Below are 26,252 nucleotides of genomic sequence, written 5' to 3'. Positions count from 1 at the left end.
GTTTCTAGTAGTAAACACTATATTTATCCTCTATAAAATGTGTTTTGTATGTATTTTGGAGCGTCTAGAACGAACTAATTGGGTTTACATTGATCGATTTATATGGAAACAATTGCCTCGGTTTTCATCGGTTTCGGATATTTTGCTGATTGTTTTAGGAAGGATTATCGACAAAAACCGAGGTATCGCTGAATATAGTGTCACAAACGCACACATGCGCGCCCAACATTCAGGCATTCGTCTTAATTGACATTAGCGATCTACACAATATGGCAAATAAAGATCGAGCTGCAATCGCGCTTTAGAAACTTTCTCTATTGGTCCCATATATATGTCTAGTGGATGGTTAACCCGTTAATTAACAATTAACTTATTAACAAGGGAAACACTTAATAGGGACAATGAGATTTAAGCACATGGGATTTTATCTTACGTGTGTTACGTACATTTTGAAAAACGCAAACTAAACATATTACTCCACGAACTACTATCCCTGGACTGTTTGCAGACGATTTTTTTTTTTAAGTCAACTACTAGAACGAGGCTGGTCGGTATAAAGCTTCCGGTTAAGCCACCGTTAGCAATAACTTGAATGGCTATGTCAGCAAAGTCTGCAAGAGTAACAACATTACAACAATAAAGAACACACAAAAGGTGGTTTATACAATTATACTGCTGCATGATAGAATGCAACTGTGCAAGTATCCAATCTTTTGGTTTAAGTTTTTTTTTTTGTTTCCACGGCCAGGTGTATCAAAAGAGCAAGACAAGTGCCGTGCGGCTCTCATTCATGCGATATCAGTTCAGACTTCAGACAAAAGTTTTTATCCATTGAGAGCCAAGATTTATTCAAGGCACTTTGGAGAAGAGTGCATAAGAAAGGTACTGATCTTATTGTTGGATATGCCCATAAAAAACAAATTTAATTAGTTATTAAGAATTTAATAACGTCATTCATTAAATTACTCGGGAATTAAGTGTATTGATTAAATAGACCTCTTATATTATTGTTTAAAAACTCAGCCTATATGAATAGGCGAAGATCAACAGAAGTGCTTTCAGTTCACACACCCCTTCGCCGACACAGAGAAATATACGTCCATGCACGGATATTCGATTGTGGTCCATGATTACACCGAATAGTGTGTATGCAGTATTATCACTGATAATTACATGTATATATAGTTGTTGTATTAGCACTCGCAATCAATTAAAACAAAAGGCACAAAAACCACGAGAAAGCATTGCGATCAACCTTTTCATCGCCACCATCTTAATCGGCCTCGACTTTATCATCCCATTTTACATCACTAACTTGCATTACAAGTCGTGGGTCATATAAAATAGTCATATATATATATAGCATTGCATGGTACAGAATTAAATTCACCACGTTCGTACGGGTGTGTATCTTCGTGACACCACGGACCCTACACAAATAATCTTGCAGAAATAAGGTACAACTATCTACACTGAAGCAGTTGTAATTAAAGTGTTTAACCTCTTTCTCTTAAATATTTGTATCATGTACTTTCGATATCAACTGATTTCCTATCTCTCGATTGCCTCTGTGGCCGAGAATAGCCCAAGGGAGATAAGTTCCGTTCCAGAAGTATTGACATTTACGTCGTTTAAAAACAAAAAATGGCTTACGCAGGTAGGTGATACCACGAACTATCTCCTATATACGTCCGTGGTGATACTAAGAAACAAAAATAAATTAAAGCACATACGTCAAACTGGTTTATTTTTCTGAAGATCGTTTTTATTAGAAGAATAAGGTCCTGCAAGGGTTGGTGGTGCCAATGGGACATCTAGTCACGAACTTGTATTAATTCATCAATCGTAGACACAGAAGAGATAGCATGAGATACAGAGATATTGACTCTGGCGTAAACACTAGTACAGTGAACTTATAACCCTGTTAGAGTACAGGGAGAGGAGAGACCTGCTATATATATATATCAGTCCAATATTTTTTTTTAGTTAATCATATAGGTCTTAAAATATAAATCGAAATCTAAGAAAGACACTTTCAGGTGGGGGAAGGTCACTTCGCCCCACAGCCTGTCAAGTCGTCCCAGCCATGTCTATGCTGTGGGGCGATATGACTGGGGCAAAGTGACCGGATGATGTAGATGTTTTGGTGGGGTTTTATTTTATTATTTGTTTAGCTTATTTGCTAATTTATTTGACTCATTACCCCATGAAAACATGCTGAAGTATATGTCTGTATGTAGCATTCCCAACACAGTGTTAAAAACTGGTTTTGAGCTATGACATTGTTTTAAGCCCATTCAGTAATAGTTCATTCTGAGGAATCCAGCAAGGCTGCATACTCTCTTCTCCATTGCTTAGCATATTTCTGAAAATATTTATGCCAAGTGCACTAGAAGAATGTGAGGGTTCAGCCAGCATTAGAAGTAGGAAAATTACCAAGAAAGCTTTTCAGCATAGACCATCGAACACACAGAATAAGAGCTTGTTGATCTTGTTGAATACCTTGAAACAGCATGAGTATGGCATGGGGATCAGTGCAGAAAAGACTAAGCTGATGATCAGATCAGCAACGCTAACAGCATCTAGAGTAAAAAGATGCAAGCTGAAGTCGCATGAGCAGAACTCATCTGAAGATCATCAAAACTCACAAAGATTTTCCTGAAGAGAACAGTTATAGGGAGGTAGAGGAAGATGCAGACAAAAGAAAGCCAGGGTAGACATGTCAGAAGCTGGAATGATCTCTCATTTGGAACATCCCAGAGAACCAAGAAAGTTTGCACATGTAGGTGCCACTACAGCCAGTCAGAGCTAAAAATTTATTCTGATCCTGCTTAAGATGATAACACATGCACATATTTATATTTTTAGAGAGAATGTGAGACTGTTGAAGAATCACAAAATAATCTATATTTTTAAGTTTACCAGTTATTTTTAAAAGTTTATGAGTAAATTTACATGTTTACCATGCACAAAACATACACACAAATTTTATCTTTTTTTTCTTCTTTGCATTATTTACCAAAGATTGTTTAACTTTTAAATGGACACTGATGAAATTCCAGCTTGTTTTTACAGAAAAACAAGAAATATATGGCGATGGTAATGACCTGAAACGAACTTATGGCAGCAGTGATGACCTGATACAAACGCCAGCTGCAGATCGTAACAAGGGCCCCATTCTTGAAGTGCTGCAGCAGTATTTCTCAGAAATAGCACAGAATGCTTTTGTCTTTGAGGTAGCATCAGGTCCAGGGCAACATATAGTCCATTTTGCCCAGCATTTCCCATCGATTGTATTTCTTCCCAGTGACTGTGATCTCAGCTATCTAAGAAGGTATGTGTAGTTCATTGTTCTGGGTTTTTTTCTGCTTCTGTTTTGTTCCTTCTTTATGCTTGGTTGTTATTCTTTTATGTTTAATTTGTGTTCAAAAATGTTGAAGTGTTTATGTTTTCATAAATTTGCTATGCAATGGTAAAAGCAAGGGTAGTGTTCTGCATATAGGATGACACGATGGTCACTTTTGGAAACAACCAGTAATTGACAAGGTCAAGCTAGGTTCTACCTGTAGACAAACTTGACTTTTGCCCAATGTGCAAGTGCAGTGGGGTTGGGAAGTGGGTGCAGAAATGGTCTGCATCTTTTTCTTTTTCAAGTGACAAATAATGCTAGAACTTCATGCATGTAAACTTCAACTAGTCAACTTAAGGTTGTTGAAAATGGGTACCTGACTCCATATGAGATTTGGGAAAAGGTAAAACAGCAAGGAACTGGCTCTGAGAAAAGTGTGGTCTCTAACACCTCCCACAATGACCTAAACATGGATTTTTCTATGGGGCGACATTTTACCTGACTGCTCATTAAAGATGAGAACTTCAGTTGTCATCTCTCTCTCTCTCATTTTCAGCTACTGCTATAAAGACAGCTGGTGCTGTCAAAGATGAAAACTACTGTCTTCATCTCTTGTCTTTTGTTTTCTTTCTTGCCTTTTCCATGCATTAGAGTGTGTTCAAAGATAAAATATAAACAGTATGAGTGACAAGGAAATTCTTGTAAAAAGATTGTCTCCATAAAATCTCTGAAAACAATCATAAATACAGAAACTCATTAGTCACAGAAACAACTTTTATTCTTCATGATCCATTTCCTCTTATTTTCGTGGATATTCTTGAAAGAGGTACATGAGGCATATAAATTTTAACCCTTTGGACATGATAGGCCACGATCGTGGTTTTGCCAGGGAAGCATGGGGAAGGCGATTTCATTACTTTTATTGCAAAGTTCAAAGTTTTTCCTTTCCAAAAATGTATAGGTTTCTTGGTCTAATGTTTACCTGAGAGCAGCAATAATAAAATACAAACTTCAACTGCTATCATCTTCAGTTATTAGCTGGTCTTTGTAATATTTATACTTTTATGTCGTGCTCAGTGGGTTACAAATCTCTTCTTTTTTTTTTTTTTTTTTTTCCAAAACAAAAGAGCCTGATTCTATCATCATGCAAGCAAGGCAGTTGTCTAGAGCACAAGGAAGTAGGGAACGGGGCAAAGAGATAGTCTTTACTTTTTGTTGCTGTTAAAAGCAGCAAATAATGTTCTGCATATTTTAAAATAATGTTCTACATATTTTTAAATAATAATACGTTTAAGCTTAGCTATCTTTTCTCAAATGAGAGCATGATTAAAGTATATAGGTTATATGACACAAGTGAGGGTTGTCACAGTTTGATTTGGGAGCACATGTACTGAAATTTACTGAGAATTATCTACAAGATAAAATTATGCTTCAAGAAACAGTGGTTGAGCTTGCCACCAAATTTACTGAGCATGGCTTGGAAGTTGAAAAAAGCAGCATATAAATTGTTTTGTTTTACAATTTCGGGGTGCAGCACTTGTCTTTTGCCTAGGGTGCAACATTGTGTAGTAATGGGCATGGGTAAGGTTTAAGGCTTGGTTGTCTCTGAAGGTTTGACACAATATAGATACAACACTTCCTGACTTACACCAAAAAATTTCATAGACTACACAAGTGAATCCGTATGAAGCATTATTTTTGTTGTAAAAAGTCATATTGATGAAGAGAAAGTGCATTAAATAACATCTGATCTCTCATGATGGAACAATATATATGTAGATATTTAATATTTTGTTCATTAGCGTCTTCTCTATAGCATCAGAAGAGCAATGTTGAGTAAAATAGTGCCAAAAGCAGAAACAGCATATTAACTATTTTTAAGGCAGGATGATATGGGTTAGGTTTAAAAAAAAAACAGAAGCCTGAGGAGCTGTGGTTTTGGATACATCTTCACATGCAGGAATTTACACACATGGGTACACTATGCAACTTCTACCACCACCCACCCACCCCCCAAAAAATTACTAATCCACAGTTTATAAACTTCAACATCAAAATGCAGTTCTAAAAATATACTCCACAGCTCCATTTATATGTTTGTTTAACAAGCAGCATCCAGGCCTACATCCACAAGACAGGTGTGAAAAATGTACTTCCTCCAGTTAATATTGACATCACACAACCGGTTTCACAGTGGGAAGAACAAAAGATGCTGAAACCTGCTACCTGTGATGCCATCATCAATATAAACATGATTCATATTTCACCATGGGAAACATGTGAGGTATATGCTAGTTTATCAATATCTTTTACCCTCTTATGTGAAATGCATTTTAGTGGCATATCACAAAAGATGCATACTGGAAAATATGCTTTGGCACCCTCATCCCCCAACAAAAAAAGCAAAAGTTCTGCAAGTTCTCAGTATACAGTAGATACATTGTTTACCGTCAGCATTTTTGCTTACTTTTTGAATTTTTTAGGATATTTTTCATACAGATGCTTCAAAAAGTATTAGTTAAATGAGCAAAAGTGTTTCCAATTATGCAGGTTACTTGGAATACTCATGGGTTTTAGTTTTTGTTGCACTGTACTTTTATGTACATATGAATAATTTCCCTCACCCATTTCCATCCAAGCAGAAATGGGTGCCCAGTTTATCAGCTGAAAATATGAGGGCAGTGGGCAACCCTCCCCATCCCCATCCCCCCCCTTTTTTTTTTGTTTGTTTTTTATACTATTGTCTTAGACAATGTGAAAGACATGTTTATTTTGCCCTATAGCCAGTAGGTTCTCCTACAGTGTATGCTATTTTGCAGGGACTCCTAACAGCTGCTGGTCAGCTTTTAAAAACTGGAGGATTTTTGTACATGTATGGGGTAGGTATCAATAAAAAATTCAATGCGTGAGGGCTAAGACAATTAATAAAGTCCCATAAATGTCATTCATGATGAGAGGGTCAAAATTGTTTACATATATTTAAGTTCTTGGAAATCATCTTTGACAGGAGACACTGACAATACTTCCTTACTTCTAGAGGTAAAATGTACCCAATTCTTAATTGTTTTTCATTCCTAAGGGCAGCACATAACTCAAGATAATTCTTTTAGTTGAATTTCTAATACTGCCACCCTCTGATCACATCAACATTCATCAGAGCATTGTGAATTACACATATTTACTATCAGTCAACTCTAATCATAATAATTTTCAGTTGAATTTTATTCAATTTGTCCTGTGAATTTATTTTCAGCCATTCAAGATCAATGGCAGAATTTTTCCCGAAAGTAACAGTCAGTTCGATGCTATGCTGAGATCTAGGTGAGAATTAAAAAGAAATGTCTTTCACTGCAGTTAAATGCAAGTTGTACCGTTAATTCACTCTCAAAGGTAGCAGGTTAGCAAAACATTGATGACCTTGACAAAAGAATTCTGATGAAATTTTGCTGTTTTTACACAGGAATGCTTCATGGGGCTTAAGAGAGATCAATGATGTGAAAGCACTGGCAGAACAAAATGGGCTTCGGATGGAAACCATGGTATGGCAGAGTTCAGAGTATTTTAGTTGCTGATCTTTCTTTGGTTGTGTGTAAAATAGAAGTTCATTTGTTTCTTTATTCAAGCCTTCTGCTGTTTGATAGTTGTTAAAATATGAAAGAAGGAAAACACGTTGAACGAATCTTTGCTTAATTTTAGTGTAATCCAGATTACTTGTGAGCTGTCCATAAAATGGATCTGACATGATCTTAAAAGATCTGTTTATGTGGAGAACAGTATTTGTATTCACCTCAGTGAATGGCAAAATGCACAGAAAGAGATATAGCCTGTTACAAAATGGATACGCTTACATCCTAAAGGTTGTAACCATTAAGATAGCTTGAAGTATAGCTTAATTAGAGATGTTTTAAATTTGATGGGTTTTAAGAAAAAGTGTGAGATGTACATTGAAATTTGGCAAATATTTTAGGTCAATAAGTACACTTTTGGTCACATTTTCTAACCACCAAAAGCAAAAAAAAACTTCCTGATTTATTGATTGATTGAATTATTGACTTATTTTATTGATTTTTATTGATAAACAGCAGTGTGGTGGTGATTCATTCATAGACATAATCTCTTTTCATAGCAGAAGTTGTTTTCTGTCCCCAGGTTGACATGCCAGCAAACAACAAATCAGTTTTATTCTTTAAGAAGTGATAGCACTAGCCATGTGACTTGGATGGTTTTGAGACCAAGGAAGTGACAATGGAAGGAAAATGTCATATCGAAAGACACATTTTATGCTATATCTAATCCAAGGAGTATTTTGGAGTGAGCGTGTGGACGCATGCTGGACGGGTGCATGCGAGTGGAAATTAATCCTTGCGCGCAGGACCCACACGTGGAAGTCCATTACAGTGATTATGTGTGTGTTTAGGTATATGTGCATGAGTGGTTCCTTGGCCCTATGCTCCACTGGGGGTGAAGAATAATCTAAATTTTAAGAATCTGCCGCAGCATTGAGAGAAGGGCTGATGCGATCAAGCAAACAAATAACAGCTGTGATTTTTCTTTTTTTTTTTTTTTTAACTTCTAGATTTATCAACTTGTACAAATCATAGTTCTGCTAAGTCATCAAAATCATAAGCAACAACATGCCTATGATAGGCAAATAAACATTTTTATCTAACATACCTGCCTCAGGCCAGCATGTATCATGTTAAACTTTTTATCACTTAAAAGCATAGCTTACCAGTGCAAGTCACAGATGTCATTATACCAAGCCATAGCAATGCCAAGAAGTGGAATGATAACAAGCAAAAGAAATACTGTTTACAACCTAACACAAGTCTTTTTGAGTCTGAAAAGGAAGAAAAATTAAAAGCTCATGCAGTATACATCACTCTTCGCATTGCTTTCTACAAGCAAGGAGACAAGTTCCACATGTTTCAGCTTAATTAAGCATCTATATTTCATAGTTCAACTCAAGTTTTCTAGTCCATCAGTTTCAAGACACTTCAGTTCCTTTTCATTTCTGCAAGTGTCACCAAAAACAGATATTGCACTTTTTTTTGGTTATATTCTCCCCAGTCTAGCTGAATGTGAGCCAATATACAACATAAAAACTACACTGAGAATGCATTACTTATAAGTTAAGCAGAACCAGCATTGCAATGCCTTTTTTTTTTCTTGACAATGAAAATGTCCGCATATAATGATCACAATATAAAAATTTTTGACCAAAATGTTTTAGACAAGCACTCCTCTATTCTTATACATATGCTTGCAAAGGACCATCAAGGAACTAATCAAATGAGATAAGCTGTGCATCCAACAAAGACTCAGCTTGCTGGTGTTGTGGTATGGGTGGCTGCTGACCTATAGGTGGTTGCTGCTGGCTGATGGTTGGTGGTGGTGGTGGCTGCTGCTGATGTGGCTGGACTGAAGGTGGACCCATCTGGTTGGGATATGTGGCAGGCATGCCACCTATATACTGCTGGCCTGGTTGTTGATTCAGTTGTTGGTTACTATATAAATTTTGCTGGGGTAATGCACCTGCCATGCCTGAAAGTATAATATCAAACCAAAACAGATTAAAGTGCTATTTTATCTTTCTAAAAGATCACAGAATGCCAAAAATTTGTAATGGAAACAAGATTTTTGGAAAAAACCTTAAAATGCAAAATAATTTTCATTAAAAATACATTCAACTTTTGAATTTTTGGTTCATTTTAATATGCTATCACAGAAATCAGATGGTAGAATAGATGTATTATCCTTTGTTATTCTTCATGTTAAAGAGGAAAAGCTTCCCATCCATCCTTCATAGTGATAACAATAATTTTATTTTAAAAAGTAGTTACTTTGCATGTTGAAAGAAGAATAGTCCATGCTAAGAGGTGGAACTGAATAGGGTTGAGTGGCAAGAGACACAGGCCCTCCCTGAATGGATGGCTGACCCATGCTAGGTGGTCCCTGCTCCACATAGCCCATAGATACTGAAGGGACGTATGTTGGTGCTTGTGGAGGCTGCCCTACTTCTCCCTGAGTATGAGGTTGATTCTGTCCCTGCGATTGGTAGCCACCTGGGATGCTACCCAGCTGTGGAATGTAGGCCTGGTTTCCTCCTGGTCCCATAGCAAGTGTCTGTTACATGCAAAAATTTGTATTTCATAAATAAGTACCTTGCCTCAACTAGCTTCATTTACCCCCAAAGTGAACTTGATGTATCAAACATGAGCACTAGTGCCTTACCTGTGGTTGTGTGTACACAGACTGGCTTACCCCAGGTGGCATATACATCCCCTGGGGAAGCTGAGAGCCCTCCAGACCTGGTGGAATATTTTGCTGAGGCAGAGACTGGCCATACCCACCAACGTGATGCACAGGTGAGCCTTCAGTAGAGCGGGCAGGGCTGTAGCCATGTACCACACTCTGAGGACCAGCTGCTATACCTGGAGGAGGCATTATACCTGGCATCATACTCTGCGGTGGCATTTGTCCATACACCTGAAAAGATGCAAAACTATAGCAAAATGTTTACATGATGCCCACATCACATAACTTCATTAAAAATACACTGATCCTCTACAACCATTTTTCAAAGATCACAGAGCAAAGCACTTACATTTTATGAAATACAGAACACACAAAAATGCACCTAAGAATGTAAAATTAACTGTAACAATACTAAAACTGAATATACAATTTGTGCACCCCTACTTGTGGGTATCCATATGTCTGCATTTGACGCATATGGGTAAGCTGCTTTTGCTGCTCTAATCTCATGGCCAGTTCTCGTTCCTGTTCCTGAAGACGCTGTAAAGCCAGTTGTCGCTGCATCTCCAAGTACTCCTGTTCAGCAAAAAAAAAAAAAAAAATTTTATTTTTTAAAACAAGCACTGACTTCACGACATTAAAACAGCTCAGATTTAGGCGTTAAAGCTTCAAGACAACCATTTTAAATGTTTACATGCAGTCAGCACCATAAGGATGCTCTTGAACCTAAGTTTCAATAAAGAATCCTGTTTGAAACAGCATTTGCTAGACGCAGATTCATACACTTGAGCAACTCATCTTCATCATGTTAAATTATGGTGGCAGCTTGCAGCCAAATGTGTAAACTATGGTTTCCAGTAGTGTTTGCAACTCACATGTTTCTTCTGGCGCATTATTTCTAGTTTTTGCATCATCTGTATCTGGCGCTGCCTCTCCATTTCCTCAAGTTCGCGACGACGTTTTTCCCGATGTTCCTCTCGCAGTGAGTCCAGGGCTTCTCTGGCATCACGCAACTGGGTCAGCTTGTCTTGCAGTCCCTCAAAGTATGCTGAAAAACGTCACACGGTGTAAACATGATTGCCTGAAGTCTTGACCCATCAAGAACAATGGCCAATTAATTCTAATTCATCTCTTCCTAGCAACAAACTCGCCATGCCTTCTGAGAATATCCCTTCACCACATGGAACAGCTCTTGCAGCAAGAAAAGCACACAAAAAAAATACACTTTTCTCCAGTGACATAATCTCTATACCAAGAATAGCATAGTGACATGTAAGCAACATTATACATGAAAACAGCAATCTAGAGCTGCCTCACACCAGTAGTTGCCAATCAGCAGTTTCTGTAGGTTTTGAGCATGGCATTTATCACCGTGCATTGCAACCAGAATGCAACCAGGCCATGCCCAAAACCACAATGCTCATGAACTAAACATCTTCAAAAACATGAATCAAATACCTCATAAGAATAAAACTTGCTGCTCTCAACTTTTTTACCAGACTGTAGAAAACTTGGGTCAAAGGTTATTAATTCAGTTACAAACGACATCCTTCAAAAATGAAAGGTAAGTGGTATGTCTTTTTTTTTGACATTTTTCATTTTGCTATGACCTCTGATGCCTATTGTGATATCTGAGCTCACATCTTATATCAAGATCTAACCTGTTATGAATACTGAAAAATTATGAGAAACATTCTAGACAAGGACTTTTCAGTCTTTATTTAGTGGATTAACTGTTTAAATCCCCTCAATTCAACACTCCCAATTAACAAACAAAATAATGTCAATCTTACCACAAAAAAGAAACATTTTCTATAAAATTACAAGTGCAATCATCCTTACAGCGACTGTCTTCAAGTTCTTGTTGATACTTCAGCAGCTGTGGATGCATGTTGCTGATCACAGTGAAAAGGGACTGTACAGAGGAGTCATTAGCAATAGGCCGTCCTCGCTGGGAATTGCTGCGCATGCGGTTGACAAAAATCTCCAGGCTGCTCTGAAGTGCAGCCAAGAACTGTGCCTTTTCAGATTCAGACTGTTCTCCATTCTGAATAGGTTGCTCCATACCAAGAGCAATCTGTAAAGAGGGGAAAGGATTCCACCTGTTCTTTATTTAGCTTCTATCCCTGTCAATGCTGTCACCCAAAACATGTCAAATCAACATTTACTGTCATTGATTACAAGCAAGGAATTTTTGGCCAAAACTTAAGCCAGCCATAGACATTTCTGCTGATCATATTGATATCTACTCTTTCTTAAGTCAACCTATAAAATTCTAAACCTTTTGCACAAACCTCAGTAGTCTTAGTCCCTGTGGTTTGTGGAGCATTAGTCACAATAGGAGCAGAAGGCATTGTTGTGACAACTTTGGCCTCTTCAGAGCGTTTCTGCCAATAGTTTCGGTTTAAGTAACGGGCCAATTCAGGATCCATATCTGATGTGTCAATGGAGGGTATGACCTGCATACAAAAGGAAAACAAGTCCTTTTACTCCATACTGCAATGCTGAACATTTTACAAAAAAAATGTTCTTTCATCTTTAAAACTGAACACCCACTTCCAAAGACTTTATAACTTCATGGCTCTTAAAAATCGAATTTATGATAGAAATAACAGTTATGGTCAAGATACTCCAAAACATAAAATCTGTTTTGAATATCTTTCAGGGTTTATGTTAAAGATTTTGTAAAGTGTTAAAATATGATAAAAATAGTGTAAACTCTTTTTTGAATACCTACAACGGAAACCGACTTCAACTGTTTTTTTAAAATGTACAAGTATTTTAAAAACACAGTTACACAATATCATAAGTCACATACCAAAACTCTTGAGGTTTAGTAAAACTAAAGACAATGATCTATAGGATGACACAATTTTCTTTAATATCTCAAGAGCTCTAGGAGATATAAACCATCAAACATTGTACCCAACAGAGAACTTGGCAAATACAGAAATTTCTTTTCTTCAAATATCAATTTCAGTCAAAATAATGCAACATATCCTTGCATCATCTTTAATCTATGCACTTCTAAATAAACCTGCAAAATTTCAATGCTGTAATACATCAATTCCTTCAAGCTACTGGTAATGGTAAAGAACAGCAAATCATGTAAGAAGTGAGCAAGTATGCACATGATAAAGCAGAGTAGAGGGTGCAAAGTCAGAAATTAATGCTGATTGATCAAGACTGCTTCTCTGGTGTTTTGTAAAGAAATGTGCATAAAATATACTCGGTATAAAGCTCTGGGAGGAAATTACCAGACTGACCATCTGACCAATAAGGCATCTTTCTACTTGAACATCATGCATTTCACTTACAGCAGCTGAGCTGCATAAAAATTTGCTGACAATAAAGCCTTACAATATTTTGTGCTAAGCTTACAGTGGTCTGAGCACCATCTGGATGAGAAGTAGGCTTGTTGCTGCTGCTACCTCCATAGACACCATAGTTCTGCCTCAAACGGTCACGCTGCCATAAAAAAAAAAAAAGTTGAACCCATAATACTCCCATTCCAAGTCTTTTTTTCTTTAATATAAGCTTCTCTCTTATATAACAAGTTTATATAACCATTTTAGACACAGTCTCATTTTAAAGAGCTATGCTTTGAAATTACATGTTCATTGGTGAAAAATCAGCTTGGAACTGTTTTTAAACTTCTTATGATCAGCTGCACAGCCTGAAAGGGCACATCAGTTGAGGCATTCTGACAATAACATAACTCAGTAAGCACCTCTTTCTCTTTTGATTCAGCCTCTGAGCGTGACAAAGCCAAAGCAAGCTGCAGCTCTTCCTCCTCAGCTATTTCCTGTTCAGAGCGAGCTGGTGGAACCTGTAACAAAAACATACTAAATATATCAACTGGCAATATAAAAAGAGATACCAGAGAAAGTAAAGATTTTTTTATCAAGTTCTTGCCAGTATTTTGTTGCAAACAATTCGCAATCTCACTTCTTAAATCTGTTCCCTAGACTTGAGTTCACAACTTAATATATGTGTGTGTGTCTTCGTGTTTACCTGAGACTGCTTGGACAGAGGACTGGCAAGGTACTCAGACGGCAACACCTCATCATCCTTTTTGCCACCTCTGAAACATGGAGGAAATTTTATATTGTATGAAAATAAGAGTCAAAAATAGCAGTATCTGTGAGGCAAGAAATACTGTGATCTTCTCTTCATTGGTGAAAATCTGGTGGGGGTTAAGAAATACAGTTTTTAAAATGGTACAAATTTGGCAAGCTGCCAACACTTTAAATTATGGAAATGACTAAGTGGTATACATTTATAATTTTCTGATCATTCACAAAAATTACAAAACTTTTTACAATGCTCTAGCAGATTGCTAACACTTCATTCCATTTACAAAAAGACGCCTCAAGAAAATTAAAATGTTACTGATAATTAAAACACAAGTTAATGTCCTGTACCAAAAGTTAACTTACGCTTTGTTGATCTTGTCATAGCATGAGTCACAGACACGAACCTCACGCTCAATACCAAATTTGGGTATTATAGAATTTTTACTTGAGCATTTCTGGCAGAAGACATATCCACAATTGCGGCAGTGGTGCTGAAAATAAGAATGTCTATAAAACATCAACAAAGTTGTAGTTTAGGATAGTACATATTAGAGTACTGTGTACTTCAAAATCTCTTTCAAACTATCACTCAAATTTGCGAAAGATGTGGCAAACTTTTATTTTTGAAACGTCCCTTGCATGTAATGTGTGAAATGGTTTGTTGGTTTGAATAGAGCACACCACAAGTATGGTTAACCAAATTAGCGATTAGCGATTTGTTCATTCAGAGATTGTCCACCCCAAGAATTCTCTTACTCTGATAACTAATCATTTAACTACGTACTTTTTCTATCTAAAAGCTGCAAAAAATAAGATTATTAAGCTGCAGACTGCTCATTTGTTAAACATTCTAATACAGATTAACACTACAAAAAAGAAAAATGAGACAACTCAAATATTTTAATTATGTGATTATTTCCTGCACAAATGCTGCAGTAGTTTTTTTTTAAGAATTCGCCTTTAAAAGTTTCGTGAATTATAATCATCAAGACCTAAAGATGTCTATAATTCACATACCATTGAAAATACTATTTTAAGTAGTAAAATTTTGTTCAACTTCTTATCAGATGATATGACTATATGGCAATCACTTTATTATCCACCTCAACTCCGGTTGGATGCTCCTGATTGGACTAATGACAAAAGAGCATACAAATTCAACCCTCTTCCCAAATCCAATCTTGCCAGACCAGCGAGTGCACCTGAACAGGGCCATCGAGATAGTTCATAAAGATGTAAGTCTATACCTCCAAAACCTGACTGTGTAGTTTCCATGAAATCCCATCCCATCAAGTCTTCCACAAACTATCACCCTCTTCCCCTCGTCAGGTGGGCAGCAATAATGCACTTCGGCCCATGGGTGGAAGTTGCTGTCATCACAGTCACCCACCTCTAAACCAAAACAGGACCAACACAATCTGCCTGTGCCTGGATTGTGGATGTCAAGAAAAGGAGCAGTTTAATAAAAACCTAGACAAACTAAGTTAACATTTGAGTCATAACACATCTATACACTTTCCATCCTCCTCCATAATACAGTAGTCAACCAGGGAGGTTCACTACACACACTCATCCCATTCCTTTGTAAGCTGTAGTGAAGTAACAAACCTGTCCTAAGTGGCTGAAGAAAGACAACTTCTTTCTGGCTATCTAGCCTTTTTCATATCTTTTTTTTAAAGGTATAGCACAAATATGGATGAGATGTCTATTCCCAACATGATTTGTCCCTCACCACCTCCAGCCATCTATCTCCAAACAAGGTAGCAAAAGCCACATGGTCAGCATGCTATACTGGAGATGTAGCTGCACCACAGATGACACAAAGCTTATCCACTAACACCCAAACACTGTAACAGTGCACATACAAAATAAATTAAGTGGCTAAAGTATGTCCTAATGAAACAAAGCTGGGCTTTGGAAAGCTCACTGGTCAAGTAGGGCAGTATTAGGGGCGAGTTGTGTGCTCCCTGGTAACTGTCCAATTAGGAGCTAAGAGATGAAATTGAGGTGACTAATAAGCTGATCTCTATAGAATCATGTGATCTGGCATAATGTTAAAAAGAAATAGCATTTCTTAACATTGTGTACTATGCAGGCAAATATTTTTCTTTCTTTTAGAAATAACAGAGGTATTTGCTCATAAGCAATGAATATTTTTAATGTCACAAAACACAAATAGAATATGCATTTCAATATTTTATTAGAAAAGTATACAGAATTTAAATAATAAAGAATATTACTCACCTTGCGCTGCACCATGCCAAACTGTACTCTACATCGAGTGCATGTCTCCCCATCTTTCCACTCTGGAGCTTTCTCTGAAGAAAACATGGCATCAGCTTCCTTCAAGACTGGGAACTTGTGCCCTGAACATAAATCAAGACATTGTGGAGCATGAATCAAGTGTTTATAAATTAAAAAGAAAAACAAATAAAACAAAACTTTGCTGTTATGGACTGACAACTCCAAGATTGGGTCTCTAGCTAGTTTAGCTTCCTTTAGGCTATAATAATGCTGGCACTTCAAACATATACCAGAAAAATGCATGCACCAGATAACAAGGCACAAAATATTAATTTTACAGTAAAGAATTAACGTCCTTCCAATCACACTAGCCTTAAGTATGGAGTGTATCTGGGTTTGCAAGCAAATGTGTGAAAATTAATGCATCTTGCATGAAGCAAATGCTGCAAAGTATGGATCCTATGACAAGAAAATATCCAGAGATAGATAGTATAGGATGTTTGAATAAAACGTTAAAAATAAATGTAGCTCATCTGTGTCCATTTAGCATGCCAAAATGGTTCTACATAAATACAGATGATTCAGGTGCAACAGCCCTAGTACAAGAGGCAAGGCCCATATCAGGTATTTAAATTAAGGTGTCTGCATAGTTTAGAATATACTTCAGGAATATAAAAAGCTTTGACTTACCTTCCATCTTCAGCAGGTGGAATGTATCTTCTACAGCTCTGTAGCTTGGTTCATTACGGAAGGCATGGGACCATGTTTGAATAAGTTCAAGAATCTTTCCTTTGACAGGATCTGAACGGACCTAGTAAATTATTTAATAGTTTTAAACAATTAGTTTACTACAACTTATGATAAACAGTTTAGTCAGTCAATTGTAAAATAGACTATTTACCATTATTAAACAGAACTTATACTATCTATACCACTGATGAAAACTAGACTAAAATGATTAGTAAATAATTCCAACATTATTACCTTCACTTGATCTTTCAGAAATTCCATAAAATCTTTAGTAGCAACTTCTTGATGAAATGTAGCCCCACAGTTTTTAACACAGGTCTCCAGGACCTAAGAAACATGTTAACATAATTTAAATTCTCAAAGTGTGCGAAACAGACAAATCTAATAAAACATGTTCTGTGGTTGCAATTCTCTTCAAATGGTCTGATGCCAAGTCAGCATGGGATGAAGTTTCCTACTACTGGAGGGACTGACATGCACAGTATAAAAACATTTCAAAAGCAAATGCTGAAAAGTATAAGAATTTCATCTAGAATGAAACGTTAGGCTGGGCTTTGGAAATTAATGTGACAACATCTATACAGTGAAAGTGACATGATCTTTGCTGTCCATTCCTTCATGACAGCTCATTCCTTAAGAGCAGCCACATATAAGATTTGTGTAGTTCTAACAGTACAAGCTGAATTACAGAAATGAGGTGTATTACCAGAGGTATTATGTATGATCCTACTGAACAAAAGGAAATGGAGCAAAATAGACTGAAAAGACATGTGTCAGGCATGAAGCTGTGTGCTACTAATGAGCTACTTCTATTGAACCAGGTAATAAAAATATTTTAGTTTTTTTTTATTAGTTAAAATTAGGCACGACCTTAAGGAATGATTGAATTTAAAGCCTTTCTACGTCAAATTTGTTATTTTACTTAAATTTAAGCATCTTACTTGTAAGGCATATGAAGCAACATGGGGATTATCAACTGCAATTTTCTTCCTAATAGCAAGCACAGCAAGTTTTGGTCTGAAATATAAAATAATCTTTACAGCAACCCATCTGTCAAACTCTTATTTTTAAATGTTTCATTGATTTTTAAAAACACATTTAGTTTAAAAGGTTTTCAATAAATGTTTCACTTATACCTACAGATTGCAATACACCAATGCGAGGATATAGAATTTATCCTATTTATCACATGCCATATGTTGCATAACCATCCCCATTCTCGCCAGATGCACACTCAAGCAGCTGGCACAAACACGCAACCACTTGCTCGGCCAGAGACAGTGCACAACTTTCCAATCGAACCACAACTGAGCACAGACCACACAACACTAACAGGAACAAAATGAAAGGTACAAAACAAATTTATTACACACACAAAAAAATAATACTAATAAAATATCTCATAAACACACATGTACACCCACACTTAAAAAAAGAGAAAAAAACTGCCCTGTGCACAGGCGACAGTCATAGATAAAAATGAAAATACAGTGGAACCTCGGTTAGCAAACGCCTCGGATAGCGAATATTTTGGATAACGAACAAAAATTTCGTTAAAAATTTGTCTCGGACAGCAAACAAAATTTTGGATAGCGAACAGCCATGTGAACCACACGTGACGGACCAGCATGTCATCATTCGCGCTCAAGACAGTTACGATCTTATCTGTGCGCATCCTTCTTATTTAGTAATTTTTGTCCTTTATTTTAATAAGATAATCCTCAATCATGGCTCCAAAGAATATTAAGAGCAATAGTAGTGAGGTAATGACAAGGAAGCGGCCAACAATTGAATTGAAAAACGAAAAGATTTCAAAGTATGAAGGAGCATGCGCCTGTCGGATATCACCGCCAAATACAGCATGTGAATATACAAAATTGGCTGCTCGGCAAAAGGGAAATAGGTGTTTTACATCACAACTAAGGTTACATCCCAGCCAAGAAGCTAGTCCTCTAAACATGAAACACATAGAGAAAGAATAGTGTGTCTAAGTCGAGATCTAAACCAGGAAACCAATCCTGTCTTGGTGACAGGTGCTGTTGCACCACCAGATTACCCTATGGCTGATTCGCAATGCACACGTAGAATTCATATCTTATAAACACAATTTTCTCTTTAAACAGTTTTCTTAAATTAAAGAAAAATCTTTGCATGGCTCTGTTTGAACTACAGCTAGTCCTCGACTTATGACGTTGATCCATTCTTACGTGGCATCGTAAACCGAATTTCGACGTAAGTCGGATCATACGTTCATACAGTAAACACTTAGCCTATCCAAACACCTATCCTAACACAGTACCCTACATAATTATCAATAAACATAAGTACAGTAAAATATTGTGCAGTACAGTACGCTTTGTTATCACTGTCGCTTTCATAGGAGCAGATCCTTTCAAATGTTCTAGGATGCGATCTTTATCCTTGATAATCGTAGCGACAGTCGAACGACTAAGTCCTAATGACCTGCCAATTTCTGTTGCTGTTTCCCCCTTCTCAGAATGCCTTATGACTTCCGCCACACATAGAATGAGGCGCATGTAAGTTCGACTTACGACGCTAAACCTCGTAAGTCGGAATGAGCGTCGTAACCACGAAACGACGTAACTCGAGACCATCATAACCCGAGGACTACCTGTATATGACTGTTCTTCAGCACATTTGGATAATTTCACCAAAGTTTCTTTCCTGTAATTATTGGTGGTGATTCCATGCTTCTGTAGATACTCTTTCACAGCTGGAACATAAAGATTTTCAAAATTTTGGCTGCTAAATTCAATCGGTGCGCTATGAAATGCCATGTTCTTTTGCCCATGGTAGGAGAACGCAACTCTGATAAGCTGCGGAAAAAAGGAAAAATGTGGACATAATTAGGACAATTTGACTCGGGGGGGCATTGGTGTTTTACGCCGTGCCAGCAACTGAGACTATATTACGGCAAGCAGCCAGCCCTGTAAACAGATGCCACATGCAGAGAAAGAACAGCGTGCCCGAGATGAGAAATGAACTCTGGGCAGCAAACCTTCACTGTATTGGTGACAGGCGCTAACCGTTGCGCCACCGGGCCGCTCTAATTTGACTCAGGATGTGGGGCAATAGTCTTGCAGTGAAATGACCAACCCCCATCAGAATAATACATGTACTAAATAATACCAAATTAACTTACTGGACATCATTCTGCCGGACAGCATCCACAATTTGTAACATGGAATCCCAATCTGGTTCAAGTAGCAAGTGGCTGGTTGCCTTCTCTTTAAAAATAATAATAATAATAATGGGGAGGGGAGACTCGTGTGAAAAATGAAGCAGAATATGTTTGAACATACATATGTAAAGGAACTGGCCTGCAAACGTTTAATCATATGTACTTTTTAAAGCGTCAAAATTTCGATATCATTTAAACAATGGATCATCCAAACGTTTTCCTGTTCGTCTTACACTGCTTTCAAACATTTTTACATTTACTAACGAAAAAAATATTAACTGCTCTTGGAATGAAAACTTATATTACAATATTTATTGTATTTATCTAAGAGTACATTTCCAAGCAATTTGTTAACGACATAAACATTTTTAGATTTCAGTTGTGACTGAAACACGAGATTACAGCCATAAATATGAAGAAACAACAAAAAGTAGAGTAAAGAAAAATGCGGTAAACAGAAAAAAATACAGCCTAATTTATAGGTTTGTAGAACATAGTAATCAAATTTCACACCAAGAACATTTCCGATTATATTGAAGATAATAAATACGGAATAAAAGTGAAATATGAACTTCTAAGTATTTTATAAGTTAACAATATTTACTTACCAAGGCATTTATCAAACAAGGAACTACGAAACATTGTGAGGTAAAAGCAGACTGCACACGCTTTATGTACACTCACAGTAAGTGACTTTAGCGAATCACGTATTAATGAATCACAGATTGCTTAGAATCATATGAGCAAATATGGCGTACTGAAGGATGCTTACGTACCTGAAAAAAAAGATATAAAATTACTTCTTCAGTTTGCTTTTTAATTGTATACATTAATATGTATAAGACATTTAGAAATTATTTAATATACTTTAGATATCACAAATGTAGACAAAACATTGACTAACTTAAATATTTAAATGATGTAAGGGAATGTCAATGTAAACAGTGATAGCGCGTAGGATTATCGATGTTATGCCACATGGTTTTCATAGTTCTACAAGATATATTTCAGTTAGGACAGTGATATAATTATGATGTCTGTTAATTTCGGGCTATTTAGTTAAAAGTGTTGCTTTTGAAGATTCACTTCATCACGGTGCAATGTTTTTGAGACTCTGCCGTCAATATAATTTACTGATTTATTTAGTTATTCTCATTCTGATTCATTCTTACTAATTACCTAGCTTCGAAAGATAGAATCGGTTGCAGACATAGTAATGCGCATGGAAGAAAAGTGTTCTTGATATCTCGAAGTTTTCTAAATTATGCCTGGATCATTCAACACATGTTTCAAGAGACATGTGTCTGTTGATAGGCCCATCGGGTGTCGGAAAAACTTTGCTGCTGAAAACACTGCAGACGGGAAACTGTATCTAAACCGGAAAAAAGTAGCAACTTTCGTACATGATTATACATACACGAACTTAGTAGATTGCCAAACGTTCTTAAGTTTTTTTTATTATAATAAGAAACAATTAATATCAATTTTCATTAAATATTAACACTTTAAATATTCTAGTTGAAATTATTGAGCAGGTTAGTGAGCATGTAATGATTTTAATGCTTACGACTTCTCAGTCTTACATATACTATCTGTACGTTCACTTCACAAAGAACTAAAAGCAGAATATATATATATAAAAAAAAAAAACTTTGACAGTGACACTGCCTTAACTAAGAGAAGATAGTGGTTCCAAGAGTTTCACTGACAGCTTGGAAGATGTGCCTTCCACTATTCCAACAGTAAGCTTTTACTGAATTTGGCTTGTATTTCAGATTTATGACACATCTAATCATTTTCACTCATTGAACTGCACAAGATGATCAAGTAATGATGATAAAAATTACTGCAGAAAATTTCTGCATTAATGTGCATGTATGTGGCCATGTGTGCATTAGGTTACATATCGCTCTTTCTTAATACAGTTTTTCTATGCAATCATATTTGAGGGATTCCATATAATGATAATAAACATGTGATTTATATAGCACATAATTATGCTCATGAACAAGCATGCTGTCAGCATTTAAGACAAGTAGAAGAAATGGGCAGAATACAAAAGAGAGAAGAAGAAACAGCTATACAAACAAGTAATAAAAGACAAACATAGAAAACTTAAAGAGGAATGAGGAAACAATAAGGATGGAGAGTGTCATAAAACTGCAGAGAAAGACAAGCAGACTAGTCAGTTGACAACTATGTTGACTGGTGTGAGGAATAATGCTATTTTGACATTGTTGTTGACCTTTTAAAATATCTTGAGAATGGAAGGGGTTAGTTGCCAAAAAGTGTGGAATCGTATTGTGCACTGAGCTTTACTCAAATATTAAGAAAATAGTTTGCACTCCACTAGTTCTTTTAAGATTAAGCAGTATTTTGTCATTTTAATTTCTTATTTCCCAATAGTGATAGTAGACCTCTTTGAAATTAAGTGATCATATTTTATTTGTGTGTGCATGTAAGAAAGAGAGTACCTACAGTTCACTGAAGCTAGGTATCACATTAATATCTATCATAGTTATCATCAACAATAACAGCAGGACAGCGAATAGTTCATATGTACATATTTGATGTAAATGTCACAGATGTCTATCAATCAAACTGAATTGCCTGGTCAGAGATTTTTTTTTTTTCAGTGTGTCCTTTTTCTGGAAGAACCAGAGTACATTAACAACCAGAAGGCACACTTATTCTGAGGATGGGGGTGATTTTATGTAATTAAAGGGATTTTAGAAATTCGTGACACAGAAAGTTGCATGGAAGCAATAAGGATCTGATACAAATTTGCAAACAAGGAGAATTAAACTTATTAAATGATACTGCTTGCTTTTTCTTTTTTTTTTTAAAGCAGTTCTTATTTTTCAGACTGGGACAAACCTTGTTAACATCACAGTCCATAAAAAGCAAGAGGTGACAGTAAGAGAGGTTGGAGGATCCATGGGACCCATTTGGCCTAACTATTATAAAAATGCCAATGCGATAATGGTCAGTGTCTGTTTCATCATCTATTAATGTTCCATCTGCTGTTTGTACAGTCATTGCCTTTTAGCATGTGTCTCTTTTTGATGGTTATTTCTGTTGACTTCATGCTGGCATTCTAATGCTCAGTACATGCTGGACCTGTCTAACCGATGTCAAGTGTCTGCAGCCTGCATCCAATTGCTGACTATGTTGATACATCCATGCAACGCTGCCACCCCTATCCTGGTGCTGCTGAACAAAAAGTAAAATTTTTGCTTTATCTGCATTTATGGTCCTTAATACTAGATAGTTTTATGATCCAAATAGAAATCAAAAATATAACAGAAAGGCTTGCTTTTGTAGATTAGTAGGGAATTTCTTTGACCCCACCTTTTGTTGTAGTCCAGAACACCTGAAAATCTAAGCTTGTCAGGTTATCCAGATGCCACTTTTGTAGGCACTGGTTGGTCTGTTTGTCAATCTAAACATCCGTCTCTCTCCATACAAGGTAAATTTCAGCTTTTTATGCATTCATTTATTTTTATTTTTATTTTGCATGTATGCATGTGGCCAGTCCATTTGTTTGACAAGAAATTTAGGAAAGTGGTTGTTTGTATGTGAGAGAGAGGTTTCGGGGAATCATCCTCATGTGTATTTAAAAAATCTGTGCATTCCATTTCAGCAGTCCCTTGTGTTTGATGAAAGTATGACATAAAATTGTGTAATGGTAAACATAAAATTTATTTTTAAAATGAGCATAAAAATAATGTTCAAATTATGCTTCAGTCAGTTTGTTCATGAAATGCACATGATGCAATATATTTAGAATAAATCATATATAACTGTCCATAGATGGCTGCAATGGATCTTTCCATCCTATTTTCTAATGAGTCTTTTTGTGGCTGTTCAAACTATTTGTTGTTTCAGTAAGACTAGTGGAAATGCAAGATCATTCTGGTCTCTCATGTTGTTGCAGAGATTTGTCATCTGTCACAACCAGTACTGAAATAAAATGGCTGCTGCATCTAGAAGAATTAAAAGAGCAGGCTACCCATAAAATAACCATACTGGAGGTCAGTGCTAAGACTGGACTTGGTTTGGACCAAGTGGCACGATGGATTCATGATAATCATCGGAAATCTGTGCAAAGCTGATTAGTGCTCTGCTGATTATTGCCAGCATTATAAGAAATTGTGTTACTGTTTTAATCTTATTTATATTATGTTCATGGATGTTTAGAAGGTTATGAACATTATTTGTAAGTAATATCCTGTTTATGTAGCTTATACTTAAATAGTATCAATTTGTCCATTGAATGCAAAAGTTAGAGCATCCCTGATTATTTAAATAGAGATCTGTTCAAAAATACTTAGTACCATAGACATTTTTTATTGTACTGATCTAGTAAATTGTAAAATAAATAGCTAAAGGCAAGGTGGCAACTATTTTATGATCAGCAGGCATTGTCTAGGATAGAAAACTATGAAATCTAAAGTTGAAACATTGGCTACATGCATTTTGGACAGTGAGGAGTGGTTCTTCAAAAAATGTTTTAGTATATTTTATAGTAAATTATATCGTATTAGGTACCGGCACATGCGCCTTCTCGTTGGTGGAAAAGCTGCCGATCGCACAAAAATCGCTCGTTTTCAATTCAAAGTATTTCATAGGAACATAAATATCACTTTTAAATCACTACTAAAGAACAACTTTTCGTCATGTGTTCAGAGTATTTTGTTTTGTGTGACAGGGAGAATAATGTGTTTTTTGTGAGGATAAATGGTACCCTGCACGAAAATCGACATGCCGCGCGGAGCTCATTTTCCGTGTGCCGTGTAATGCGTTTTGATGGTTGGGTTTGTATTTGTGCTTGCGTTCACAAAGCTTTCGCAATGGATATTGATGTATAGATATATATTGAATTAAGTCAGCTCAGATTGGCGAAAATGCCTGTGTATTAATGAAATTTAACAGTTCTAAAGCACAATTAAAATATTTGTCAACTTTGAATTGACTTAGCTCGAACCACGTGCAAAATACCCTGTGGTTCCCTTGGTGATCGCGAAAGAGCATTATGTGCTGAATCCGGTGGTATATGACACAGCGGTTTCAAGTTTATGATAGCCAACCGCTTGGCTAGCAAAGACACCGATCCTTTTTCCAAAAGTGGGTACGAACGTGCAGTCACAATGGTGGCTTGAGCAAGTAATGTGAAGACAGTGGAACAGATTGACGGAAATATACAGATGTACTTAGGTCAATATTCATTTCAACATTAATTTGACGAATGTTTGTGTTAAATGTGATTTATTTTGTGACATTTCTGCCAATCTTGGGGCAACTGTGGCTGAACCTGCTTCGTGATCAGATCCCCAGTTTACATTTATAAAATCTGGACGGAATGTTGCAATTTATGTTGACACTTTCTACGTTAGAACTGTTTGTGAAATAACGATAAATATAAGAAATGAACGTGAATCAATTATCATATGTTTGAAGGGTGGGACCGATCCAGCCACACTTTCGCTTCCTGATGTCTTGGCTGGCAGGTTTTTGGTTGGTCCTTTCCCATAGGTCTGTATTGGAGATCTTCTCAGATGTTGAGAATGTGGCGCAGACATCTGTTGACGACTGTCTGTATCTTGGTGGTGATGGTTTTTGTCACATGCCATGTATCAGATCCATATAGAAGGACTGACTTTACGTTTTCGTTAAAGATGCGGATCTTGGTGTGTATAGATAAAAGCCTTGAAGTTCCAGATAGGTCGCAGGATGTGAAGTGCAAGCATGGCTTTATTTATTCGGCTTCTTACATTTTCATCTGTACCTCCTTTGCTGACTATGATTCCAAGGTAACTGAAACAGTCTCTGTAAGACCTGTTTACAGGGCTGGCTGCTTGCCGTAATATAGCCTCAGCTACTGGCACGGCGTTAGTTGAGTAGGGCTTTTTACTTGTGGAGGTTGATGTCAGCCAGCCAGTCATCGCTGCTTCTTCTGCACTTTTGGATCTACCTTGAGTGCCTCTGCGGAATCTGCCACTCTTGATGGCTTTGATGATTTCTGGTGGTGTGTTAACTTGGAAAATGGCTGTTGTCTATTCCAGATGGTGCATGTGTTTTTCTTTCCTGATTTCCGTATAGTCTCTTTGTGTTATTATTGCCCAGCTGCTTGTTCTGACACTTCCGAATTGTTTTTGTCGGCCTCCATCCAGCGCCGCAAACCTGTTTTTAACTTCACAGTTGAACTCTTTTGCATTCTGCGGTCTTTAACATTGAACGTTGAAATTATGGTGCGGTCTGTCTGATAGTCACGGAAGGACCTCAGCTTTATCTTCATGGTTGCCACAAGAAGACGGTGGTCTTTGGCTGCATCTGCCATCTAGCAGACTCCTTCTAAATTGGCAATTAATTG

At 36.8% G+C, this 26,252-nt stretch overlaps 3 protein-coding genes across 3 annotated transcripts; 2 read left to right on the top strand and 1 right to left on the bottom strand.

The window, feature by feature from the left end:
• The first annotated feature begins 1,564 nt into the window (after positions 1-1,564).
• Positions 1,565-8,231, top strand: LOC112555104 (methyltransferase-like 26). Its single transcript, XM_025223346.1, has 7 exons — positions 1,565-1,657; positions 3,076-3,334; positions 5,462-5,633; positions 6,169-6,228; positions 6,603-6,670; positions 6,810-6,888; positions 7,499-8,231. Exons 1-7 carry the CDS (start codon positions 1,645-1,647, stop codon positions 7,544-7,546), a joined length of 699 nt encoding a protein of 232 aa, XP_025079131.1. The 5' UTR covers positions 1,565-1,644; the 3' UTR covers positions 7,547-8,231.
• On the bottom strand, positions 7,902-20,647 carry LOC112554797 (hepatocyte growth factor-regulated tyrosine kinase substrate-like). The gene is made up of 17 exons (XM_025222878.1): positions 20,488-20,647; positions 19,841-19,925; positions 17,619-17,694; positions 16,912-17,004; positions 16,618-16,738; positions 15,928-16,049; positions 14,047-14,174; positions 13,622-13,691; positions 13,338-13,436; positions 12,989-13,075; positions 11,902-12,066; positions 11,450-11,684; positions 10,483-10,655; positions 10,052-10,183; positions 9,584-9,838; positions 9,193-9,475; positions 7,902-8,893 (listed from the first exon to the last, which is right to left on the bottom strand). The coding sequence occupies exons 1-17, from the start codon at positions 20,519-20,521 to the stop codon at positions 8,634-8,636; spliced, it is 2,418 nt and encodes an 805-aa protein (XP_025078663.1). The 5' UTR covers positions 20,522-20,647; the 3' UTR covers positions 7,902-8,633.
• Positions 20,648-20,779: 132 nt separating this feature from the next.
• Positions 20,780-24,846, top strand: LOC112555174 (ADP-ribosylation factor-like protein 16). Its single transcript, XM_025223473.1, has 5 exons — positions 20,780-21,247; positions 21,563-21,621; positions 22,745-22,864; positions 22,988-23,103; positions 23,817-24,846. The coding sequence occupies exons 1-5, from the start codon at positions 21,178-21,180 to the stop codon at positions 23,992-23,994; spliced, it is 543 nt and encodes a 180-aa protein (XP_025079258.1). The 5' UTR covers positions 20,780-21,177; the 3' UTR covers positions 23,995-24,846.
• The last annotated feature ends 1,406 nt before the right edge of the window (positions 24,847-26,252 follow it).

This window comes from Pomacea canaliculata, linkage group LG1 (assembly GCF_003073045.1).
Source record: "Pomacea canaliculata isolate SZHN2017 linkage group LG1, ASM307304v1, whole genome shotgun sequence".
Lineage (NCBI taxonomy): Eukaryota > Metazoa > Mollusca > Gastropoda > Architaenioglossa > Ampullariidae > Pomacea > Pomacea canaliculata.
This window is presented reverse-complemented; position numbering and strand designations above follow the sequence as displayed.